Source organism: Molossus molossus, unplaced genomic scaffold, assembly GCF_014108415.1.
Source record: "Molossus molossus isolate mMolMol1 unplaced genomic scaffold, mMolMol1.p scaffold_m16_p_3, whole genome shotgun sequence".
Classification (NCBI taxonomy): Eukaryota; Metazoa; Chordata; class Mammalia; order Chiroptera; family Molossidae; genus Molossus; species Molossus molossus.
The window spans coordinates 125,374,594-125,397,995 of NW_023425366.1; the positions used below are offsets into that span (position 1 = coordinate 125,374,594).

The 23,402-nt window shown below is 43.3% G+C and overlaps 1 protein-coding gene across 3 annotated transcripts in view; it reads left to right on the forward strand.

Moving 5' to 3' along the window:
- NSMCE1 (NSE1 homolog, SMC5-SMC6 complex component) overlaps positions 1 to 23,402 on the forward strand; it is a 45,617-nt gene that overhangs the window by 9,768 nt on the left and 12,447 nt on the right. The window contains exon 1 of one of the 3 annotated variants that reach the window (XM_036280174.1): positions 2,550 to 2,769. The exons of the other annotated variants lie outside the window; for them this stretch is intronic. Within the exon in view, the coding sequence (XP_036136067.1) occupies positions 2,712 to 2,769 (58 nt within the window). The 5' untranslated portion in view covers positions 2,550 to 2,711. Of the gene's footprint in view, positions 1 to 2,549; positions 2,770 to 23,402 lie in introns of those variants that run through there. 3 annotated transcript variants of the gene reach the window in all.

A 23,402-nucleotide genomic window follows, 5' to 3' on the forward strand; every position in this document is an offset into this window, starting at 1 on the left:
TTTGGTGTACTGGACAATGCTCCAACCAGCTGAGCCACCTGGCCAAGAATACCACAGTAGTGGTTTTTATCCCCTCTTAATTCTGTAGACAGTGCAAACCTCCAGAAGGATTTGAAGCAGGAAGTGGCATAATTAGTGCTGTGTTGGGAACTCTCATTTTGGTGAGAACATACCTGCTCTAATTGCCTGCACTTGGTGGATGGGGTCTTTGGAGAGAGCCTCCTTCATGGAAAGGGATTATTATGCCTGTCAAGCTAGCTTTTCTTGCTTTTTAAAAGCACAACAGGGCTTTAAACCTACCCCTCAATATTCTTCAGTGACGGGCATAGGAGGCTTTTCTCGTATCTATATAACAATTCATTCCTTCTCCCATTAGTATCTTACATATGTCAAACCCACAAAATAGTATCTTACTATTTTGGGGAAGTTTCATGGCTCACTGCAGAGAGCCATATAGTGCCTTAGTACTAAGATTGAAAGTGTTTTTGTCTTTATTTGACCTTTAAAGCTGTTATGATGTAATACAGGAAAGTCCTGTAGAATGTGTCTGGGAATAAATTTATTTTCACACTTTATATACCATTTCTGCACATTGAGATATGGTTATGGCTGGGTCATCAGGCTAGAACTACAGTTGTTTTCTCCTATACTTCATTTAAAAGAAAGGTTGTTCACAAGCATTCTTCTTCTTCTTTTTTTTTTTATCCTCACCCAAGGAGTTTTTCCATTTTTGTTCAGATAGAGTGGGAGGGAGAGAGAGACAGAGAGAAACATTGACGTGAATGAAACACATCAAGTGGCTGCCTCCTGCATGACCCCAACCAGGGCTGAGGACGAATTGCAACGGAGTTATGTGCCCTTGACTGGAATCGAACCTGCGACTGATTGGTCCGCAGGCTGATGCTCTAACTGCTGAGCCATACCGGCCAGAGCACAAACATTATTCTTACTTGAGAGATTTTAAACTAGGAATGTTGGAAAGAAAAGATCTAAAATTAACTAAATAGTTATAAAACCCAGTATTATCAACCCCTTATCTTTTGAAGAGATGCCTTTGACCAACTAGAAATAATTTAGTTTCTAAGAGAATTAAAAACAAAGGAGTAATTGAAACTGCAAGTTACTCTGATTGCAGTTTCCCATGGGGTTTGTCCAGTTTATCAAAACACTTCCTGTTCTGGGCTTTATCTGGGGCTCTCTTCTTACTGTCACGAGGGGAAAACGAATTATCCAAATCTCCCAGCTAGTGAAGAATTTGGACTTTGTTCTGATGTCCTGGTGGAAAGCCTTGGGTTTGGCTTTTCTAAATGGCACTGGGACCTGTGTTCTTAGTGCCCCTTAGATTCTGTGCCAGGGCTTGTGTACATGTATGTGGTTGTCCAGCACAGCTTCCTGAGAATCTCACAGGCATCAGGCCTCTGTGCTAGGGACTGCTAGCTCAGAGACAAAGCTTTTGCTTCATCTTGTGGGTCCTACAGATACAGAATCAGATGATTCTAGTAGATGCCCCCTGATGGAGATAGGTACAGGAGACCTAGGGAGTGGTGGTTAAAAAGACTTGGATTTGAGGATTTCCACTTTGGACTGAGATAGAGTAACAGGGACCAATTTACTTTCTGTCTGAAATAATTAAATAATGGACAGAATATATGAAACACTGGACATTAGTCAATGAAGGACAGTGATCTTTTGACAGACAGGCAATGGAGGTCTTTTTCCCTCTTTTTTTTTTCTTTTAATTTTCACCTGAGTATATGTTTTTTATTGATTTTGGAGAGAGAGGAAGGGAGAGAGGGAGAGAGAAACATTGATGTGAGAAAGAAACATTGATTGGTTGCTTCCCATTTGTGTCCCAACCAGGGATCAAACCCGAAACCTAGGTATGTGCCCTGACCAGGGATTGAACCCGCAACCTAGGTACGTATTCTGACTGAGACTTGAACCTGCAACCTAGTTATGTGCCCTGACCAGGAATTGAACCTGTGACCTTTTGGTGCATGGAATGACGCACCAACCCACTGAACCACTGGGCCAGCGCAGTTTTTTCCCTCTTAACACCAAATACATCTTGTTTCTTCTAACACCACTTCTTCAGTTCCCTGGACACCAGCTGAATGCTCAATAACTTAATTCACATAAAATTGAATACCATCTACCTGGCACTAGTATCAGATCCCACAAGTTAAAGGGGCTCAGCCCCACAAAACTACCCCCATTTCAGATGCCAGTCACAAGTTCCAGGCCACCAATACTTTTCCTATGATACTCTCATCAGGTCCAAGAATTTGCTAGAATGGCTCACAGATACCAGGAAAACACTCTACTTACATCTGCTGGCCGGATGTAGCAGATGTTCCCTACAGTAAACTAGAGACCCTAAGGAGTAGGGCATAAGCAAAGTAAACAGAACCGTTGGACTTGGAGTGAGAGACAGTCAAAAACTATCTGCACAGAGTTTAAAAGCCAACAGATATTTCTGATAAAAACCCTTAGCAAAGTAGGACAAGAAGGGAACTTCCTTAAATTGATAAAGGGGATCTATGTAAACATCACACTTAATTGTGAAAGACTTGATACTTTCCCCTTAATAGTAGATGCAATACAAGAACTTCCAGTCTCATCATTTCTCTTCTAACCAGTACACTTAGGCAAGAACCAAATAAGAGGCATCCAAACTGGAAAGGAAGAAGTAGAACTTTCTATTCACAGACATGATCTTCTATGTAGACAGTCTGATGGAATCCTCCCCAAAGCTACCAGAATTGGGAGGTGAGTTTAATAAATTTGCAGATACAACATCCCACTTCTACCCACTAGTTTTAGCATTTGTTGGTATTCTGTAAATTCACTCATTCTTTGTTGGTTGCCAACTTGCTATAAGGTACTATTCTGTACTGTAGCACCAACATTTTGTAATTCATTATGCTGTGCTGTTTTGTCTTATTTTAACTTTTAGTGGGTTTTTAAATTGTCTATTGTCTTAAGGACAATTAAGTAAAATATTTAAAAATTTAGATTAAAAAATTAAGATTTGACCTTATTTCAGTGAGCAGAATAAATAATGTGTTCAGGCAAAAAATAGTTAAGTACATGCACCAAGAATAGAATAGTGAACACAGTATGAGAACACTGGGGCTTGATAGATATTTTCCGTTTTGTCAGACTTTTATCTGCCTCCATCCTAGCTTTGTTTTTCTCACGCTGACTTAAGAGACTATTTGCTTTGTTGTCTTGGTGAGTACATCAGGACTCTCACACACTAGTCGGCTGCATGCATGTTGAGTCACAGTGATACTGTTGACATCTTGGGTTAGTGTTCTATCTTGTATCTGTAGTTGTATTTGTAAGTACCTTCTTCTTCCAAGGAGGACTCGGTGATAATTAGAAGCTGGCTCCAAATAATTTTTCTCCTACTTTTAATGATTTCAATGTACATTTCTCCTCTTTGGCCATAATGAACAGTTAATAAACTTACCACTGTCAGGGCCTGCTTGCCTTCTCAGTTAATCAAGGGAGATTAAGTCTGTGATCATAACTGAAAAGTGGCATTAAAATTAGCATGAAAAATAACATCTAAAATGTAACTTGGGTGGACGTGTGGTGAAGATGGTGGCGTAGGTAAACACGGTACTCACCTCCTCCCACAACCACATCAAAATTACAACTAAACGATGGAATAACCATCATTCAGAACTGCCTGAAATCAAGATGAATTGAAGTCCTACAACTATGAAATTAAAGAAGCAGACATATTGAGAGTGGTAGGAGGGGCGGAGGTGCAGACAGGCTGGTTCCACACCCACGTGTGGCGGATAAAAATCAGGAGGGATACCCTGGCTGTGAAAATCCTCCCTGAGGAGAGAGGGGTCCTGGTTTCACACCAGGCTCTCCCTGCTCAGGGTTCCAGTGCCAGGAAGAGAAGTCCCCAAAACTTCTGGCTATAAAAACCAGCGGGAGCTGAGGCTGAGGGAGGCTGAGGCTGCTGGAGCCCTAGGCAGCTCCTTTTAAAGGGCCCTTGCATGGACTTACTCGGACTTGCACCCTCTAGGCTCCAGCACAGAGGGAAGGCAACTTGAAAGGCATCAGAGACACCTGGAGAAGAACTGAGTTGTTTGGCATTGCGGTGAGAGCTGGAGGGGCAGCCTTCTCCCAGACACACGTGCTGGTGGAGCCCATTATTTCCCCACAGGGCTGGCAGACTGGTGCCATATCTGGGACTTCAGCAACCTGGCTCACACTGTTTGCTCTGCCCTGGTGATTCCCTGAGGCCCTGCCTTACTCAGCTTTTGGGCCCACTCAAGCTGTTTCCAGTGGCTTTACCATAGGAATGGACTGTCTTGGCTTCTGTTTCTGAATTTCCTAAATTCTCTCAGAAAATGCAGCATCTGGCCTCAGCAAGCCCCATACCTCTCACTAAGTGGTCCCAGGCCCAGCACTAGGAGCAGCCAGCTTTTGTTCACAAGTTGGCTTTACCTGGACACCTCCAAACCTAGCACAAGAAGTAGCCATCTGAAGATAGCTTTGTAGATTATGCCTGGAGGCCCCAGGTGGAACACAGGCAGTGGCTGACCTTGCCCCAGAGCCAGCACACCCAGTGGACAGCTTCAGACCATGATGAAGCACCACCACCCAACCACCTCCACAAACAACACACTCAAGGAATGGACTCAGTGGGTACCAGAGCCCTGCTGAAGTAAGTCTTGCTCTGTATGGCGGGCCCCTGCACAGCTGATTATCCAAGGTAGTCAGAGGTCAGTGGTCAGTGGGCCCAGCCAGTCCTTGCAGCTGATCAGCCTGAGTAAATTTCTCCCATTGATGTGCTAACAGCACTCAAGACTCAATTACAACAGAAGGGTATACAGTCTACACTAGGGGTACACCTTGAGGGCACAGTTGGGGTGATTGGGGAGTCTGTGCCACTGGACCCTACAGGACACCTACTACAATAGGCCATCCTTCCAAGCCTAGGAGACATCGCAGCTCTACTTAATACATAAAAACAAACACAGGGAGGCAGCCAAAATGAGGAGACCAAGAAACATGTCCCAACTGAAAGAACAGAATAAAACTCCAGGAAAAGAACTAAATGAAATGGAGATAAGCAATCTAACAGATGCAGAGTTCAAAACACTGGTTATAAGGATGCTCAGTGAACTTAGTGAGGGCCTCAAGAGCATAAAAAAGGATCAGTCAGAAATGAAGGAGGCACTAACTGAAGTAAAGAATAATTTACAGTGAATCAGTAGTAGAGTAGGCAAAGCCAAGAAGCAAACCATCGATTTGGAATATAAGGAAGCAGAAAACACCCAGTCAGAACAGCAAGAAGAAAAAAGCAATCCAAAAAAATGAGGATAGTGTAAGGACCCTCTGGGACAACTTCAAGTGTAGCAACATTCGCATCATGGGGGAGCCGGAAGGAGAAGAGAGAGCAAGAAATTGAAAACCTATTTGAAAAAATAATGACAGAAAAATTCTCTAACTTGGTGAAGGAAACAGACAAGTCCAGGAAGCACAGAGAGTCCCAAACAAGATGAACCCGAAGAGGCCCACACCAAGACACATCATAATCAAAATGCAAAAGGTTCAAGACAGAATCTTTTTTATTTTTTTATTTTTTTAAGAGAGGAAGGGAGAGGGAGATAGAAACATTGATGAGAGAGAACACTGATTGGCCGCCTCCTGTATGCCCCCCATTGAGTGTTCCGCCTACAACCTGAGCATGTGCCCTGACCAGGAATCAAACCGGCGACCGATGGACACATAAAGAATTTCCCAGACAAGAAAAAGCTAAAGGAGTTCATCATCACCAAACCAGTATTATATGAAATGTTGAAGGGTCTTCTTGAAGAAAAAGAAGATAAAAAATATGAACAATAAAATGGCAATAAATAGGTATCTATCAACAATTGAATCTACAAACCAAATGAACAAGTAGTACAGAAACAGACTCATAGATACAGATAACTTTTTGTTGGTTGCCAGATGGGAGGGGGGTTGGAATGGGTGAAAAAGGTGAAGGTATTAAGAGGTACAAATTGGTTGTTTGACTGACAGACCTTAAAGGGAGGGGGCGGGGCAGGAAAAGATAAACCAAAGAACTTAATGCATATATGTATCACCAGTGGACACAGATAATAGTGTGGGGAAGGCGGGAGGGTGGCAGGAGTGGGGAGGAGGGGGTCAATAGGGGAAAAAGAAGGGACATCTGTAGTACATTCAATAATAAAGATAAGTTTAAAAAATAAAATGTAACTTGGATCTTTCAACATAGGAAATTTCACAACAGGCAGTTGATACGAGCTTAGGCCGGAATCTTTGGGTTTAGGAAGCTCTGCAGCCACGATGAAGTGAATGTTGCTGCTTTCATGTGTCTGCTTGTGAAGGACTAGATGTGTCCCAGCTCCCACCTGCTCTTGATGACTTTGTGCTGCAGGAACCCAGGGTGTGCTGATCATCCCAAACAGGGAGGTTATGTGTCGTTAGGTGGGAGGACTAAGGATGAATTCTTTAGTAGGAAGGAGCTGGCAGGAAGAGTGAAGTCAGCTTTTTTTTTAATTTTTAATTTTATTTTTGTTACAGATGTTTCTCCTTTTTTACCCCATTGACATCCTCCTTCTCATCCCCCCCCCCCACTCCATCCCCGGCTTTGTTGTCCATGTCCATTAGTTATATGTACATGCATATAAGTTCTGTGGTTTATTTCTTCCCTCCCCCCACCACCCCCTTTTCTGAATGTTGTCAGTCTGTACCCTACTTCCATGTCTCTGGGTCTACCCTATTCCTTGGACTGTTATGTTCATTATATTCCACAAATAAGTGAGATCATGTGGTATTTGTCTTTTTCTGCTTGGCTTGTTTTACTTAGGATAATACTTTCCAGGTCCCTCTATGTTGTCTCAGAGGATGAGATCTTTCTTACAGCTGCATAGTACTCCTTTGTGTATATGTACCACTGCTTTTTTATCCACTCGTCTACTGATGGACACTTGGGCTGTTTCCAGATCTTAGCTATTGTAAATAGTGCTGCTATGAACATGGGGGTACATACATTCTTTCTGATTGGTGTTTCAGGCTTCTTAGGGTATATTCCTAGAAGTGGGATGACTGGGTCAAATGGAAGTTCAATTTTTAATTTTTTGAGGTAACACCATATTGTTTTCATAGTGACTGCACCAGTCTGCATTCCCACTAGCAGTGTACTAGAGTCCCCTTTTCTCCACACCCTCGTTGTTTGATGATTTGTTGATGCGGCCATTCTGACAGGTGTGAGGTGATAGCTCGTTGTTTTAATTTGCATCTCTCTGATGATTAGTGATGTTGAGCATTTCTTCATATGACTCTTGGCCATTTCTATGTCCTGTTTGGAGAGGTGTCTATTTAGTTCCTCTGACCATTTTTTAATTGGGTTCTTTGTCTTCCTTAGGTTGAGTTGTATGAGCACTCTATATATTTTGGAAATTATCCCCTTATCTGATGTATCATTGGCAATGATGCTCTCCCATACAGTGGCTTGCCTTTCTATTTTGATAGTTGTTTCTCTTGCTGTGCAGAAGCTTTTGAGTTTGATATAGTCCATTGTGTTCATTTTCTCCTTTGTTTCTGTTGCCTTAGGTGATGTATCAGTGAAGATTCTGCTGCGTATGATGTCTGAATTTTGTTGCCTACAGTTTCTTCTAGGATTTTTATGGATTCATGAGTCCCATTTAAGTCTTTTATCCATCTTGAGTTTATTCTTGTGTATGGTGTAAGTTGATGGTCTAGTTTCATTTCTTTGCATGTAGCTGTCCAATTTTCCCAACACCATTTATTAAAGAGGCTGTCTGTATTCCACTGTATGCTCTTGCCACCTTTGTCAAATATTAATTGAGCATAATGTCTTGGGTCCATTTCTGGGTTCTCTGTTCTGTTCTACTGGTCTATATGCCTGTTCTTGTTCCAGTACCAGGCTGTTTTGATTACAGTAGCTTTGTAGTATAACCTGAAATCTGGTATTGTGATCCCACCTACTTTGTCCTTTTTCAAGATTGCTGTGGCTATTCGGGGTCTTTTTTGGTTCCATATGAACTTTGGAAGTATTTGTTCTAGTTCTGTGAAGTATGTCACTGGAATTTTGATGGGGATTGCATTGAATCTATAGATTGCTTTGGGTAATATGGACATTTTAATGATGTTAATTCTTCAAATCCATGAACAAGGTATGTGCTTCCACTTTTTTTTTTTTTTTTTATCCTCACCCGAGGACACCTCTCGATATTTTGTACAGATAGAGTGGGAGGGAGAGAGAGGAAGAGAGAGAGAGAGAGAGAGAGAAACATCGACGCGAAAGGGACACATCGAGTGGCCGCCACCCGCATGACCTGACCAGGGCCGGGGACAAACTGCAGCCGAAGTACATGCCCTTAGCGGGAACCGAACCCGGGTCTCTGTAGACCGCAGGCCAACCCTCTAACCGCTGAGCCAAACTGGCCAGGGCTGCTTCCACTTTTTTATGTCTTCCTCTATTTCTTTTTTTGATGACCTGTAGTTTTCTGCAAATAGGTCCTTTACTTCTTCGGTTAAGTTTATTCCTAGGTATCTTAATTTTTTTGCTGTGATGGTAAATGGGATTGTTTTTTCATTTTCTTTTTCTGTGAGTTCATTGGTGTATAAGAATGCCTTCAATGTCTTTATGTTAATTTTGTATCCTGCTACTTTGGCAAATTTATTTATTGATTGATTTATTTAATCCTCACTCGAGGACATTTTTCCATTTTTTATTCAGGTAGAGTGGGAGGGAGAGAGAGGAACAGAGAGAGAGAGAGAAACATCGACGTGAACGGGACACATCGAGTGGCTGCTACCCACACGACTAACCAGGGCCAGGAACAAACTGCAACTGAGATATGCGCCCTTAGCGGTAACCGAACCCCAGTCTCTCTGGACCGCAGGCCGACGCTCCAACTGCTGAGCCAAACCGGCCAGGGCGGCAAATTCATTTGTTAAGTCTAGTGCATTTTTGATGGAGTCTTTAGGGTTTTCTCTGTATAATATGATGTTATCTGCAAATAATGACAGTTTCACTTCCTCCTTTCCAATTTGGATCCCTTTTATTTTTCCTTCATGTCTGATTGCTGTGGCTAAGACGTCCAGTACTGTGTTAAATAAGAGTGGCGAAAGTGAGCATCCCTGTCTTGTTCCTGTTCTTAAGGGAAATGCTTTTAGTTTTTGCCCATTGAGTATGATGTTGGCTATAGGTCTTTCATATATGGCCTTTATTATGTTGAGGTATGAGCCCTCTATTCCCAGATTGCTGAGCGTTTTTATCAGAAATGGACGCTGGATTTTGTCAAATGCTTTTTCAACATTTATTGGTATGATCACGTGGTTTTTCTTCATTTTATTTATGTGGTGTATCACATATATTGATTTGCGAATATTGTACCAGCCTTGCATCCCTTGGATGAATCCCACTTGGTCATGGTGAATAATTTTTTTGATATATTGCTGGATTCTATTTGCTAGTGTTTTGTTCCAGATTTTGGCGTCTATGTTCATCAGATATATTGGCCTGTAGGTTTCTTTCTTTGTAGTGTCTTTTTCTGGTTTTGGATTTAGAATTATGCTGGCCTCATAAAACAAGTTTGGAAGTCTTCCTTCTTCTTGAATTTTTTGAAATAGTTTGAGGAGAATGGGTGTTAGTTCTTTTTTGAATGTTCAGTAAAACTCCCCCGTGAAGCCATCTGGGCCTGGGCTTTTTTTGCTGGGAGAGACTTGATTATATCTTCAATTTCCTTAGTTGTTATTGGTCTGTTCAAGTTTTCTATCTCTTCCCTGTCCGGTTTTGGGAGACTATATGTTTCTAGAAATTTGTCCATTTCGCTTAGATTGTCGAATTTGTTGCCATATAATTGTTTATAGTAGCTGTTGACGATCTTTACTATTTCTGTGGTGTCAGTTGTTACTTCTCCTCTTTCATTTCTGATTTTGTGTATTTGGGTTCTCTCTCTTTGTTTCTCGGTGAGTCTAGCTAAGGGTCCATCAATCTTGTTTATCTTTTCGAAAAACCAGCTCTTTGTTTCATTGATCCTTTGAATTGGTTTTTTGGTTTCTATGTCATTTATTTCTGCCCTGATCTTTACTATTTCCTTCCTTTAACTTTCTCTGGGGTTTTATTTTAGTTTGTTTTCTAGTTCTTTAAGTTTTGAGTTTAGATAGTCTATTAGAAATTTTTCTTCTTTCGTGAGGTAGGCCTGTAGTGCTATGAACTTCTCTCTCAGAACTGCTTTCGCTGCATCCCAAAGATTTTGTGTTGTTGTATGTTCATTTTCATTGGTTTCCAGGAAGTTTTTAATTTCTTCCTTGATCTCTTCGGTAAACAGTTCATTGTTTAATAACATGCTCTTTAGCTTCCATGTGTTCAAATGTCTATGCATGTTTTTGTTGCAATTGATTTCTAGTTTTATGTCATTGTGATCTGAGAAGATGCTTGATGTGATTTCAATCTTCTTGAACTTGTAGAGATTTAGTTTGTGTCCTATCATGTGGTGTATCTTTGAGAATGTCTCATGTGCACTAGACAAGAATGTGAATTCTGTAGTTTTGGGTTGTAATTCTCTGTAGATATCTATTAAATCCATTTTGTCTAGTGCTTCATTTAGAGTCTCTGTTTTCTTGTTAATTTTTTGTCTAGAGGATCTATCCAGTGATGTCAGTGGGGTGTTGAAGTCCCCTGCTATGATTGTATTGCTGTCGATTTCTCTTTTGAAGTCCTCCAGATGATTTTTATCCTCACCCGAGGACATTTTTCCATTTTTTGTTCAGGTAGAGTGGGAGGGAGAAGAGGAACAGAGAGAGAGAGAAACATCGATGCGAAAGGGACACATCGAGTGGCTGCCACCCGCACGACCAACCAGGGCCGGGGACAAACTGCAACCGAGGTACATGCCCTTAGTGGGAACCGAACCTGGGTCTCTCTGGCCCGCAGGTCGATGCTCTAACCGCTGAGCCAAACCGGCCAGGGCATCCTCCAGATGATTTTTAATATATTTTGGTGTTCCTATATTGGGTGCATATATGTTTATCAAGGCTATATCTTCCTGTTGGATTGATCCTTTCAATGTTATGTAGTGGCCTTCTTTGTCTCTTGTTATGGCCTTCATTTTGAAATCTCTTTTATCAGATATGAGTATTGGTATCCTAGCTTTTTTTTCATCCGTTCACTTTCAACCTATGTGAGTCTTTTGTTGTGAGGTGGGTCTCTTGTAAACAACATATAGATGAGTCATGCTTTCTTATCCAGTCAGCTACTGTGTGTCTTTTTATGGGAGAATTCAGTCCATTTACATTTAAGGTGATTATTGATATGTACTTATTTATTGCCATTTTTGTTTAGTTTGGTTATATTTTTCTTCCTATTTCTTCTACTAATTACAGCAGTCCTTTTAAGATTTCTTGCAGTGCTGGTTTGGTGCTAATGTATTTCCTTAGCCTTTTTTTGTCTGGAAAGCTCTTTATTTGACCTTCTATTTTGAATAACAGCCTTGCTGGGTAGAGTAGTCTTGGATTCAGATCCTTGTTTTTCATGAGCTTGATTTCTTCATGTCATTCCTTTCTGGCCTGTAGTGTTTCTGTTGAAAAGTCAACCAAGAGCCTTATGGGGGTTCATTTGTAGGTAACCTGTTGCTTATCTCTTGCTGCTTTTAGGATTCTCTCTTTGTCTTTAATTTTTGCATTTTAATTACTATGTGTCTTGGTGTGGGCTTGTTTGGGTTCTTCTTACATGGGGCTCTCTGTGCTTCTTGATCTTGAATGCCTTCTTCCTTTACCAAATTAGGGACGTTTTCTGTCACTATTTCTTCTAATATATTCTCTAACCCTTGCTCATTTTCTTCTTCTTCGGGGACTCCTATGATGCGAATATTATTACATTTCCAGTTGTCCCACAGTTATCTTAAGCTGTCTTCCGGTTTTTCAGTTGTTTTTTCCTTTTGGTTTTCTGATTGGTTGATTTTTTGTACCCTGTCTTCTAATTCACTGATCCGTTCCTCAGCTTCCTCTACTCTGCTGTTTAGACCTTCCAATGTGTTATTTCTGATATGTTATTCTTGATTTCTTCTTGGTGGTTTTTAATTTCCAGTTGATTGATTTTCAACATTTCTATGTCCTTAAATTATGCTGTTAAGCTTCCTCAAGATTATGGCTCTGAATTCTAGCTCTGTTAACTTGCTATTTGCTCCACATTTATGTCATCTTCAGTAGAGGTCTCTTTTTTTTTCATTTGGCTTTTGTTTCTTTGTTTCACCATTTTGACTATCACAGTGGGCTTTGGAGCCTGCCAAATTTTCCCTGTGGGTGTTGGTTTTCTGCTGTTTTTGGCTCCCTCTCCTGGGTTTGGATGAAGGAGGGAGGAACCACGTTCAATACCACTGTCAAGTCTTACTTTCCTGCTTAGAGTTGCTAGCCCAGGAATGGTACGGTTATCCTCTAGCTTTTTGCCTGGAGGCTATCAGTAGCTGTTACTTGAAGAGCCTTGGGTTCTCAGTTGGATGAAAAACTCCCTCAGCTGCTCAGTGTAAGGGGATTTCCCGAGGGTGGGGCAGATGCTGCTTGTTAGTGAGCCTCAATTTGCATGTCAATGGCCCACCTGGGTGTGGGTGACTCTCTGAGGGAGGGACCACCGTCCCTCCCCAGAGCCCTGGGAAGGAGCAGTGTGGCCACCGTCCTGCATGGCTGCAACTCAGCAAAGCTCTGAGCGCCCTCCAAATCCTGAGCGTCCCCACACAGTTTCTGTCCAGTCCAACCTCCCTCTGCCGGAGCCCAAGGTGAATGGCTGTGGCTATTTTAGCATCTGTCCTGGCTCTGCGCTGTGGAGCCGCCTGGGAGTGTAACCCGAGGGCGCTGCTCACAGCTAAGGCCTCTGCTGTCTGTGGGCTCCCAGCCCCCCTCTCGCGCCTCCACAATCCTACCAGGATCGAGTCAGTGTCCCTGTTTATATTACCCTTTCAAGCTGCTTTTCTGTTGCTTTTTCCCGTCGATTTGTCTTTATTTTAGTTGTAATTCCAGTTTGGTCCTGGGAGACAGTCTGTGTAGCTGCCATTCACTCCACTGCCATTTTGGAATCCTTCGTGAAGCAAGCTTTTAAAGACACAGATTCGAATCAAGCATTTGGGAAAGTTTTTTTTACTTTATGTTTTTTGTTGTTGTTGTTAGTCCTCACCTGAGGATATATTATTCTAGAGAGTGGGAGGAGGGCAAGGAGAGAGAGAGAGAGAGAGAAACATGTATGTGAGAGAGACATATCAGTTGGTTGCCTCCCACATGGGCCCCAAATAGGGGCCAGGGATGGAACCTGCAACCCAGGTATGTGCCCTTGACTGGAAATTGAACCTGCAATCCTTTGGTGCTTGGACTGACGCTCTTACCACTGAACCACACTGGCCAGGGTGTACTTTCTGTTTTATAAAGGAAATCTTACCTACTTCACAGAAAAATTGTGAAAATTGCACTTCTGTTCAGTGCCTGGCTGAGTACTTCCTGGTGCATGTTCAGCATGTGCTACTTCTGCCGCTTTTGCATCCCTCTCCGTGTCTTCTGATTCTAGGTCCTGGGGGTCGGAGTGGGATCAGAAGATCCACAATGTTGATAAGTATGTGATAGGAATGACTGTAGATGAAGGGCTAAAATTCTGGTGCTGGGATTTCCCCCCAAAAATCCAGAAAGTATTCTCAGCATTGCCAAGTGGAAGGAAATTGTCAGTTCAGGTGCTGAGATGGGGGAGCTTTGCATGTGTGAACGATAGAAAGAAGACCAGTGTGATTGGAGTGTTAGAGGTGCAGGAGTGTGGCTAAGAGTGATGGGAGCCACCGATAGCTTGCATGCGGGGTGTGTGTTTGTGTTGGGACCTGGCCCCGCCATGGCTGCATGTGGAGGACAGGTGTAAGGGGCTAGAGTGGATGTTGGAAGACAGTAGGAGGCTGTTCCACACCCTGGGGCATGGTTGTGGGGCTCAGAAGAAGGCTATTGAACTGGGGAAAAGAAAATGGAGTTATCTCCCTGACAGCACCACACGCAATGGGCCAAGTACTGCACATAGGAAGTGTGGAAATAGGAGAAGACCACCCAAATGAGAACAGGCAAAGGCTATTTATGTAGAGCTTGCTCCAGCAGGGAGCCAGCCACCTTCACGTGTGTTTCTGCAGAGACCTGAAGGCAGGCAGAGGAGTGGGGAAGCTTCAGAGGGGAAGAGACGGGGGGCTTCAGGTGTGCCCTGGTTGGAGGCTGGCGGCTGGCGGAAGCTGCAGGCCCACCAGCTGGGAGCAGGACATCTGTGATTGGTTAAGGAGCATGTTTGGTTGTCTCTCTTTGGTCCTAAGTTGGAAGCAGGGACAAAATTTAGGGAAGCTGTTATTAACCAAGTCTTGGTCATTTTGAGCAGATTATTACAGGGGTTATTGTTTGGCTTCCTAGATGGTTACTAGACTTAATGGTCTGAGGTCCTACAAGTCTGACTTAAAGGTAGCAGGCTGGCTTTCTGGGCTGGTTACTGTAGATCATGGACTGGTTTCTTGGGCTGGTTGATGCAGATTGTGGGTCATAGTTCCATTTTTATACATGGTCTGCCCATTACCCTTTTGTATATTCAGGCTCTCAGAATGAGTGTGACACAGTTTACAGTCCAGCCCATGTGGGATACTACAGCCACTGTCTGGTGGGTCAGGGAACAAAGTGGCCTCATTAGTGACCATGTCTTGTTCCAGCAGGATTCCAGGCCACACTGGAATTTGGTGGAATGTTAGTAATGTCTAGCTTATAGGTAGTCCATTTGTCCTACAGTGTTTCTAATTTATAAAAATTATCGTTAAAAAAACACAACAACAACTAAGAAGTTTTCCATAAAAATTCTGAAATCAGGCATTTGGCTGGAGCTGAGCAGTGCTGCCACGTCACCTACTACGCCTGCTGTTGTCGCATCTGGGCTTCCTGCTTGGCCTCTGGGCATCTGATTTGTTGTCTCAGCTTTGCTCAGAGGAATTCTCAGGAAGAGGAGCTTATAAACAGGACAGAGCAAGCTGCTCTGGTTTCAGGTGGGCAGCTGTCCCCTCCCGGCAGAACCCCTTCATCAGCAGCTCGAGCTTTCCTGAGGCGGTGCAAGTGGGGGCTGCCACTCATCTCCACAGTAGAGGGACCGCCTGTTTTCAAAGGGTGAGGCAAACATGAAATGCACATCAACAGTATCAGCAGTGAAGTTCTGCTGAAAGTGGTTTAGTTTTCTGCAGTGACTCAGATGGGACTTCAGGACTTGCCCTGCCTCAGTGCCTTCACCTGAAGAGTTGGTGCTGCTCGGTTGCTCCCTGGAGTACTGGCCAGCAGACCTCTGGTCAGGGGAATGGAGACAGGTGTGTTTCCTGCACATGTAGGGGAGTCGGCATGTCCCGGTCACCACTCCTGCAGTGGTGTTGTGAGTTTTAGGGCCTGCGGCTGATATAAGGGACTGTGCCAAGTACTGTAGAGTCAGTTTTATGCACTGTCATTTGAAGAAAGGCCAAAGAGTAGACTTTTTAACTGAAGTTTCTTGATTTAAAAAAGAAATGCTTTCTGTATACTTGGAAACAGATCTCTAAATAAAAGATTTGAAAACAGTCCATTATTTATTTTATTTTATTTTACTTTACTTTACTATTTTATTTATTTTTTCCTCACCCGAGGACATTTTTCCATTTTTTGTTCAGATAGAATGGGAGGGAGAGAGAGGGAGAGAGGGAGGGAGAGATAGAGAGAGAGAGAGAGACAGACAGACATTGACGTGAAAGGGACACATCGAGTGGCTGCCACCCCCACGACCCAACCAGGGCTGGGGACAAACTGCAACCGAGGTACGTGCCTTTAGCGGGAACCGAACTCGGGTCTCTCGGGACTGCAGGCTGATGTTCTAACCGCTGAGCCAAACCGGCCAGGGCTATTTTATTTTATTTTTAATCCTCACCCGAGGACATTTTTCTATTTATCTTCAGACAGAGTGGGAGGGAGGGATGGAGAGGGAGAGAGAGAGAGAGAAACATCGATGTGAGCGAGACACATCGATTGGCTGCCTCCTGCATCACCCCGACCAGGGCCGGGACGAACCACAACTGAGATATGTGTCCTTGACCAAAATCAAAGCTGAGATTTTTTGGTCTATGGGCTGACACTCTAACCACTGAGAAAACTGGCCAGGGCGAAAACAATCCATTATTAAAGCATATTCCCCCTGTACCATCAGAGCCCTGAGCTAATTCATGTTGTCACAGGACATTGTCATTTTTCTCTTTTTGATTCAGACTCCTGAGGATTAAAGTGTCAGGTTATATTGTTGAGTTATATTATTCAATATAAAAATATTTATATTGAAATATTATAAGCTTTTATTATGGAAAAAGAGAAAAGTAGAGAGAATAAATACAATGAAGTCTCATGTACCCATTGCCTAATTAAAATGATAACTCATTATTAATCTTGTTTTATCTATACTGTAACCTACTCACCTCATATAATTTTAAAGTAATTCTTAGACAGTATTGCATAGCAAAATACGAATTTTCTTTTCTTAAATGCTCGAGTCCTTTTGTCACTGCGCTAGACTGAAGTCCAGACATCTGATTTCTGGTCCAGACTTTGTCACTTACTGGCCCTGTAATCTTGGTTAAGTCCTTAATCTCAGTGATCCTTGGTGTCTCTTTTGAAAAACAGACTGTGCCTCAACCCAGCTCCCCTCCGTGGCGGTTCATGAGGGTCTGATGAGGCCGTGAGGAGCAGAACTGCAGCACAGTGAATGATGTGCAGATGTAGTTACTTGTCTAATGTATTCGCCACACCAAAGACAACTCCCCTCCCTCCCTGTTCTTCTCAGCACTGTTCACCAGCTATACTTGGAAAGGGCCATTGTCACCTCCCATCTTTTCACTTACATATCTGAATTTTGAGAGGACCATTTTCTCCTGGAAATTGATGCAAAAGCCATAGGCTGAGAAGTGACCCCTCAGACACCTCTGCAGCCCAGTGTCTCTGCCTGCTAGCCTTGCCTAGTCCTGGGGTCTGCTTTCTCAGGCCTGATGTGGCCCAGCTCCCCTGTCTGATGCAGGGCCCTGGCTGTCTGTCGTCAGCGCCACACTCAGCGGACCACCCACCCAGCCCCATCAGATGAGAGGGCCGTCACAGGGAAAGTTGGCCCACAAATGGTTTGGTCCCCTGGGGTCTTATTTTTTGCTGTTATTTCCTCTGCCTAAAAATAGCATTTCCTATGTGATGTCTAGTTTGGAACAAAACTATTTGTTGTTCAGAATTAGGGCAGAAGACTTCCTGATTGCCTGCTGCCCAAGAATGTGGTGAGCCCTAGGTTCCTGTGCCTACTGGGAAGCAGGGGCCCTGAATAGTAAGAAGAGGTTTGTTGGTTAAGTTAAATTTTTCTTTTAAAAGAAAAGGAGATAATATTTACAGGGCTGGCCAGAAAAAAAAAATCTCAAAATGAATCGAACCATCTCCACTCCTCAGAGGAGTCCCCATTTTGTTCAGTGCTGCTACAGCCTGTTGACTGCCCTGAGTCTAGTTTTCATTTTATTTTATTTTTAATGTTTTTTTAATTGATTTTTTAGAGAGAGAGGAAGGAGTGGGAGAGAGAGATAGAAACACTGATGAAGAAGAGAAGCATCAGCAGCGATTGGCTGCCTCCTGCATGCCCTCTACCAGGGATCGAGCCCACAAGCTGGGCATGTGCCCTGGCTGGGAATTGAATCAGCGACCTCTTGGTGCATAGGTCGATGCTCTGCCACTGAGCTACACCAGCCAGGCTGAGTCCAGTTGTTTTTTTTAATTCTCACCAGAGGACATTTTTGCATTTATCTTTAGATAGAGCGGGAGGGAGAGAGGAAGGAAGAGAAAGAGAGAAACATCGATGTGAGAGACACATTGACTGGTTGCCACACACATGACCCCGGGCGGGGACAAACTACACTGAGGTACGTGCCCTTAGCAGGAACCAAACCCAGGTCTCTCTGGTCTGCGGGCTGACGTGCTAACTGCTGAGCCAGACCAGCCAGGGCGAGTCCAGTTTTTTAATTTCCCCAACAGAAAGGCATTTCCTGCCAGAGAAAGTGCTGTTCTGTCCTTTCCTATGTGTTTGGTTTTTAGTTCAGCTCCTCTTGAAGCACTGTGTGCTGACCCCCTGTGACCTGGACGAGTGATCAGGGTTGGACCTCCTTTCTTTGCCACAGGAGTGATGGATGTTGGCTTGGGCCCGGCTTCCCAGGTGTGTCCTCTGAGCACAGCTCTGTCTTGAGCACTGCCTCTGATGTCTTTATCAGGCCCTGCCCAGACACTTCTATCCTTCTCTGCTGTCCGAGTCCCTCTCTGTGATTCCGATGCTGCAGTGCTTGGTTCAGAGGGTGGAGGTGTGACTGTGGTAGGAACTGGCACAGGAAGTGTTCTCAGAGAACATGGGCTCTGCTCTACAGAGGCTGGGGCTTAGTGCCAGGGAGCCTGAGATCTGGAGTTGGGCAGGCCTGGGCTCCATTTCCAAGCTGTGGGAACTCTGTAGACGTCCTTTAACCTCTCTGAGCCTCTTGTATATAAAGATTATATTAATAACTCACCTTATGGAGTTACTGTTCTTGCATTGATGAGATGAACCAAGCTGATGAACAGTGCCCAGCACATACTAAGGTGAATTATAGCCACACATTTGCAGGCCTGTCGTTTTCAACCTAATGATAGCAACTTTGCCAAAGCCCACAAGACATGTACAGGTACAGCCTGCTTATAAGTAGAACACAGGTGGTGCCTAAGATCTATAGACTCTTGCTTGGTTCAAATATGGTGCTAAGTGCCGTGGTTAGGATATCTGTTTGCTCTCTGAGAAGAGGCACGTGTGATAGGCCCAGGGCCTTGTTCCTCACTTCTTGTAGCCAGTAATCCCATGTCACTGATTGTGGGCCAGTAGTGTTGAGGGCCCAGCCTCTGATCCAGTTCCACCTGCAAAAAAAAACCCCTTTATATTTTGATACTTACATGAAGTTTGTAGTTTTTCCTCAATTGATTTGGGATTCTGAAGGGAGAATTGGTTTATTAACTAGTTCTCTGAAGTCCTTAAGGTGGTAGAACCAGATTGGAGATAAAATAGTTGCCTCAGAATTGTGCGATCCTGTTTTTATCTCATGCACTTTATCTTGAGCATGGACTCAAAGGATATCGGGCCCAAATGGCTCCTCAGACGCTGCTTTAGCTCAGTGTGTCCCTATAGATCTGCAGACGGGAGCCTCTCAACCATGAGCTGTGGCAACTGGAGGGAGTGGGCAGGGCAGCGAACATGAGCTGGTCTAAGACAGTATTGGAAGCACCAATCTGTGTAACCTTGACACTTACGTAATGGGCATGTTAGGATCTTGTTAGCAAGCAAGAGACCCCAGTATGGCCAGCTTGAAAAGTAATATGCTAGGAGGCTACTGGGAAAGGAGCACATAGGGCTGACTGATGGCTAGGGGCCAGGCTGGGCAATTGGAGGAACTGAGGACCAAGGGTACAAGGATTCAAGCATAGCTGTAGCTCGTGGTCAAAGCCACCTTCCCTCTGCAGCAGCTGGGCTGGAACCACCTCCAGCTATCCCCTCTGCCCCTTCCTCAGATTGAGGTGTGTCTGATAGGCTGAGCATAGGTATGGGGCCCATTCCTGGCTGACCTAAGACCCGCCCCTTTAGCTTCCTGCCCTCTGGTTCTCTGAATACGGGAGTAATTCTCCCACCAAAATCATACATATAGGGTAAAGACAATTTAAAACAATAACAACAACAAAAGCTAGGGTCTGAGTAGGGTTGAAAATGGCTGTTAGGCAGCCAGATGTTACCAGATGCCTTCAGTGGAGGCAGCCAGGTCTGGTAACTAGGACGCAGTGTGTTGGGGAAGGCAGTGCTTGAGAACTGCAGGCCACACGGGAACCGCGCCTAGCCTCTCAGAGAGGGCCCGCACAGGAGGGGACGTGTCCAGGACGCCAGAGGGTTGGAGCCTGGGTGGTTGGAGCCAGGGGAGGTGGTAGGGACAGGGTTGGAGGGATGTATCCTGGACATGTGTGAAGTTGCAGGTAAGGCAATGGGTGGCCTTCAGAGATGAGAGAAAGGGAAAGATTTGCTGGGGTCCCACAGATGGGGGGGGGGGGGGCAGGACTGGGCTGGGGCCCACACGCTGCTGGCCTCATGGCACTGTGCCATCTCTGTTGCTGCCAGAAAGTTAAGTTCTTGGGGGAGTGTCAATGAACAAAAGGGAAGTTTATTCTCAGGTAGTGATCAAAACAGATCTTTCTTACGGCACAGGGTGACTGTGACAAACACGTATAGTATCAACAGTGAAGAGGGCCGTGTGGCCCCTGACGAAAGCTTGTGTGGTAGGAGAGGGTAAGACTCAAGGGAACATGAGCAGTCGAGCAGGTGGCTGGTTTCTGTAATAAGGACAGCAGTTGCAAGTGGGTTATTTTTTCTTTAAATGAAAATATAGTAAAAACATTCATGTTTTTGAAATATGAAGCTGGATAGCAAACCAGAGGTGGTGGGGAGAAGGGAAAGGGCAGGGTAGCTATAAGCTCATCTTCACGGGGCCAAGGTATCTGGAAAGTCCGGTGTATTAAAATGCTTTTGATCTTCCCCCAGAGTTCATTTTTCTGAATGACACCCTGGAGAATTCTTTTCAGTGGAAAATGTGAACTATCACTTTCAGAGGGAGGTGGGACTTGCCACTGTGCCATATTGGGTGGACAAGAGTGGTTCCTTCCTTTGAAGAACCCTGTCACTCAGTCAGTGGAGGTGGTTCTTGCATGCCTGAGATTCTCAGAGTTGTGTGCTTTGCAGGTAGGCCTCTAGCAATCTGAGAACACAGACTTATGCAGAATAGCCAGGCCCACACAGCACAAAGAGATGTTTTGGGTGGTGTAGAAAAGGAAGATGGTGTAAAGCACTTTGCATTGGGGGCAGCAGAGAACCTTTCGTGGAAAAAAGTGACATGTGAGGTGGCTTTCATAACCAGCAGGCTGAAATAGGAGTGAGAAGGAGGATGTATGAGCAGAGGCGCAGAGGCGGGTCGTCTTTCACTCCTCTGATCCCAATTTTTCAGCAGTTGTGGCTAAATTTTATTGTCATACTACTGTCACAAGTCTTGTCTACCTCCTTTATATGGCCTACATGGCCTGCCTTCCACTGCCACCAGCATGATCTTCTGTTCTTTAAACTTTAATAATCTTTATGTATTATAAGGAGCTTAGAAATACCTTTCTCTGTAAGAAGTCCAAGAGAGAGAGAATTTAAGTGCCCTGGGTTGACCTTCGTGGTCATCAGCTTGATGGGTAACCTGCCAGGCCTTTTTATTGCAATACTGTTTTATTGGTTTTACTATTGTTTTTAACATAAATGGTATTATATTTGTGTTTTTCTGCTGTTTTTTGATCCCTCAGAATGATTTTTTAAGGCACAAATCTTTTGAAATCAATTATTTTTTAAATCTTATTTTTTATTTTCAATTACAGTTGACATATGTTATTATATTAGTTTCAGGTCTATACCCCAGTAATTAGACATTACACAGCTTACTAAGTGATCATCAGATAAATCTCACACCCTCTGACACAATACATAGTCTGTTCTTTATATCCCCATGACTATTCTGTAATAGCCAATTTGTATTCTCAATCCCTTTATTAATCCCCCTAACTCCCCTCCCATCTTACAACTTTCAAAATGTTTTCTGTATCTGTAAGTCTGTTTCTGTTCTACTTGTTTGTATATTTTGTTTTTTTTTATATTCAATTGTTGATAGATATGTATTTATTTGCATTTTATTATTCATATTTTTTTTCTTCTTCTTAAAGAAGACTCTTTAACATTTCATATAACACTGGTTTGGTGGTGATGAACTCTAGCTTTTTCTTGTCTGGGAAGCTCTTTATCTGTCCTTTGATTCTAAATGACAGCCTTGCTGGGTAGAGTAATCTTGGTTGTAGGCCCCTGCTTTTCATCACTTTGAATACAGTCAAACCTTGGTTCTTGAATGTCTTCCATCTTGAACAATTTGGTTCTCACCCAAGTGGAAAAAATGTCTCCTGTTTGTTGAGCAAGACTTTGGTTCTCAACCCAACAACACTTTCATGCTGATAACTATATGATCAGTCACACGTCTTTCAGGCAACAATGGAGAGAATGCACCAGTATGAGTCAGTTTACTGCTGAATCTCGAGTGGTTAACATCTTAGGAAATTGTGCTGTGAATATTTTCATGTTTTTTTTTTTTTTTTGCTTTTGTTGCTGCTTATTATTATTATTATTAAATACATACAGTAAGTTACCATAGGTCCTAAGAAGGTTAGTAATAGCAGCAAAGTGAAAAGGGAAGTTGTGAGAACAATGATAGAGCTTCACAAAGAAATACTTGCGAAGTATTACAGAGGGTTTACGTGTCTGGTCTGGCTACTGAGGATGGCATGGAAAAATTGATTACTAGCCCAATTTTAAAATACAAAGAGGCCATCAAGAGTGCTGATGTTGCTAAAGGTGTGTAAGTGCTCACGAAACAATGATCACAGGCGATTGAGAAAGGTTAAAACGGAATCATTTGGGGGTCTGGAATGGATGAATTCAATTTACATTATTTCTAATGGGAAAAAATGATTCAGTTTTCAAACAGATTGCTTCTTGAACCGCCTTCTGGGACAAATTACTTTTGAGAACCAAGATTCCACTATATTTTTTGCCATTCCCTTCTGGCCTGCAAAGTTTCTTTTGAGAAATCAGCTGACAGTCTTATGGGAGCTTTCTGTAGGTAACTAACTGCTTTTCTTTTTCTGCTTTTAAAATTCTCTCTCTGTCTTTAACTTTTTGCATTTTAATTATGATGTGTCTTGGTGTGGGTCTCTTTGGGTTCATCTTGTTTGGGACTCTCTGTACTTCCTGGACTTGTATGTCTTTCCTTCAGGGAAGTTTTCTGTCATTATTTTTTCAAATAAGTTTTCAGTTTCTTCATCTGTCTCTTCTTCTGGCACCTCCATGATGAGAATGTTGGTATGCTTGAAGTTGTCCAAGAGGCTCCTTACTCTATCCTCAATTTTTGGATTCTTTTTTCTTTTTGCTGTTCTGATTGGGTGTTTTTTGCTTCCTTATTTTCCAAGTCGCTGATTTGATTCTTGGCTTCATCTATTGTACTGTTGATTCCCTGTAAATTATTCTTCATTTCTGACTGGTCCTTTTTTATGCTGTCGAGCTTCTCACTAAGTTCCTTGAGCATCACCAGTGTTTTGAACTCTGCATTTGTTAGATTGCTTATGTTCATTTTGTTTAGTTTTCTTCCTGGAGTTTTGTTCTGTTCTTTCAGTTGGGACATATTTCTTTGTCTCCTCATCTTGGCTGCCTTCCTGTGTTTGCT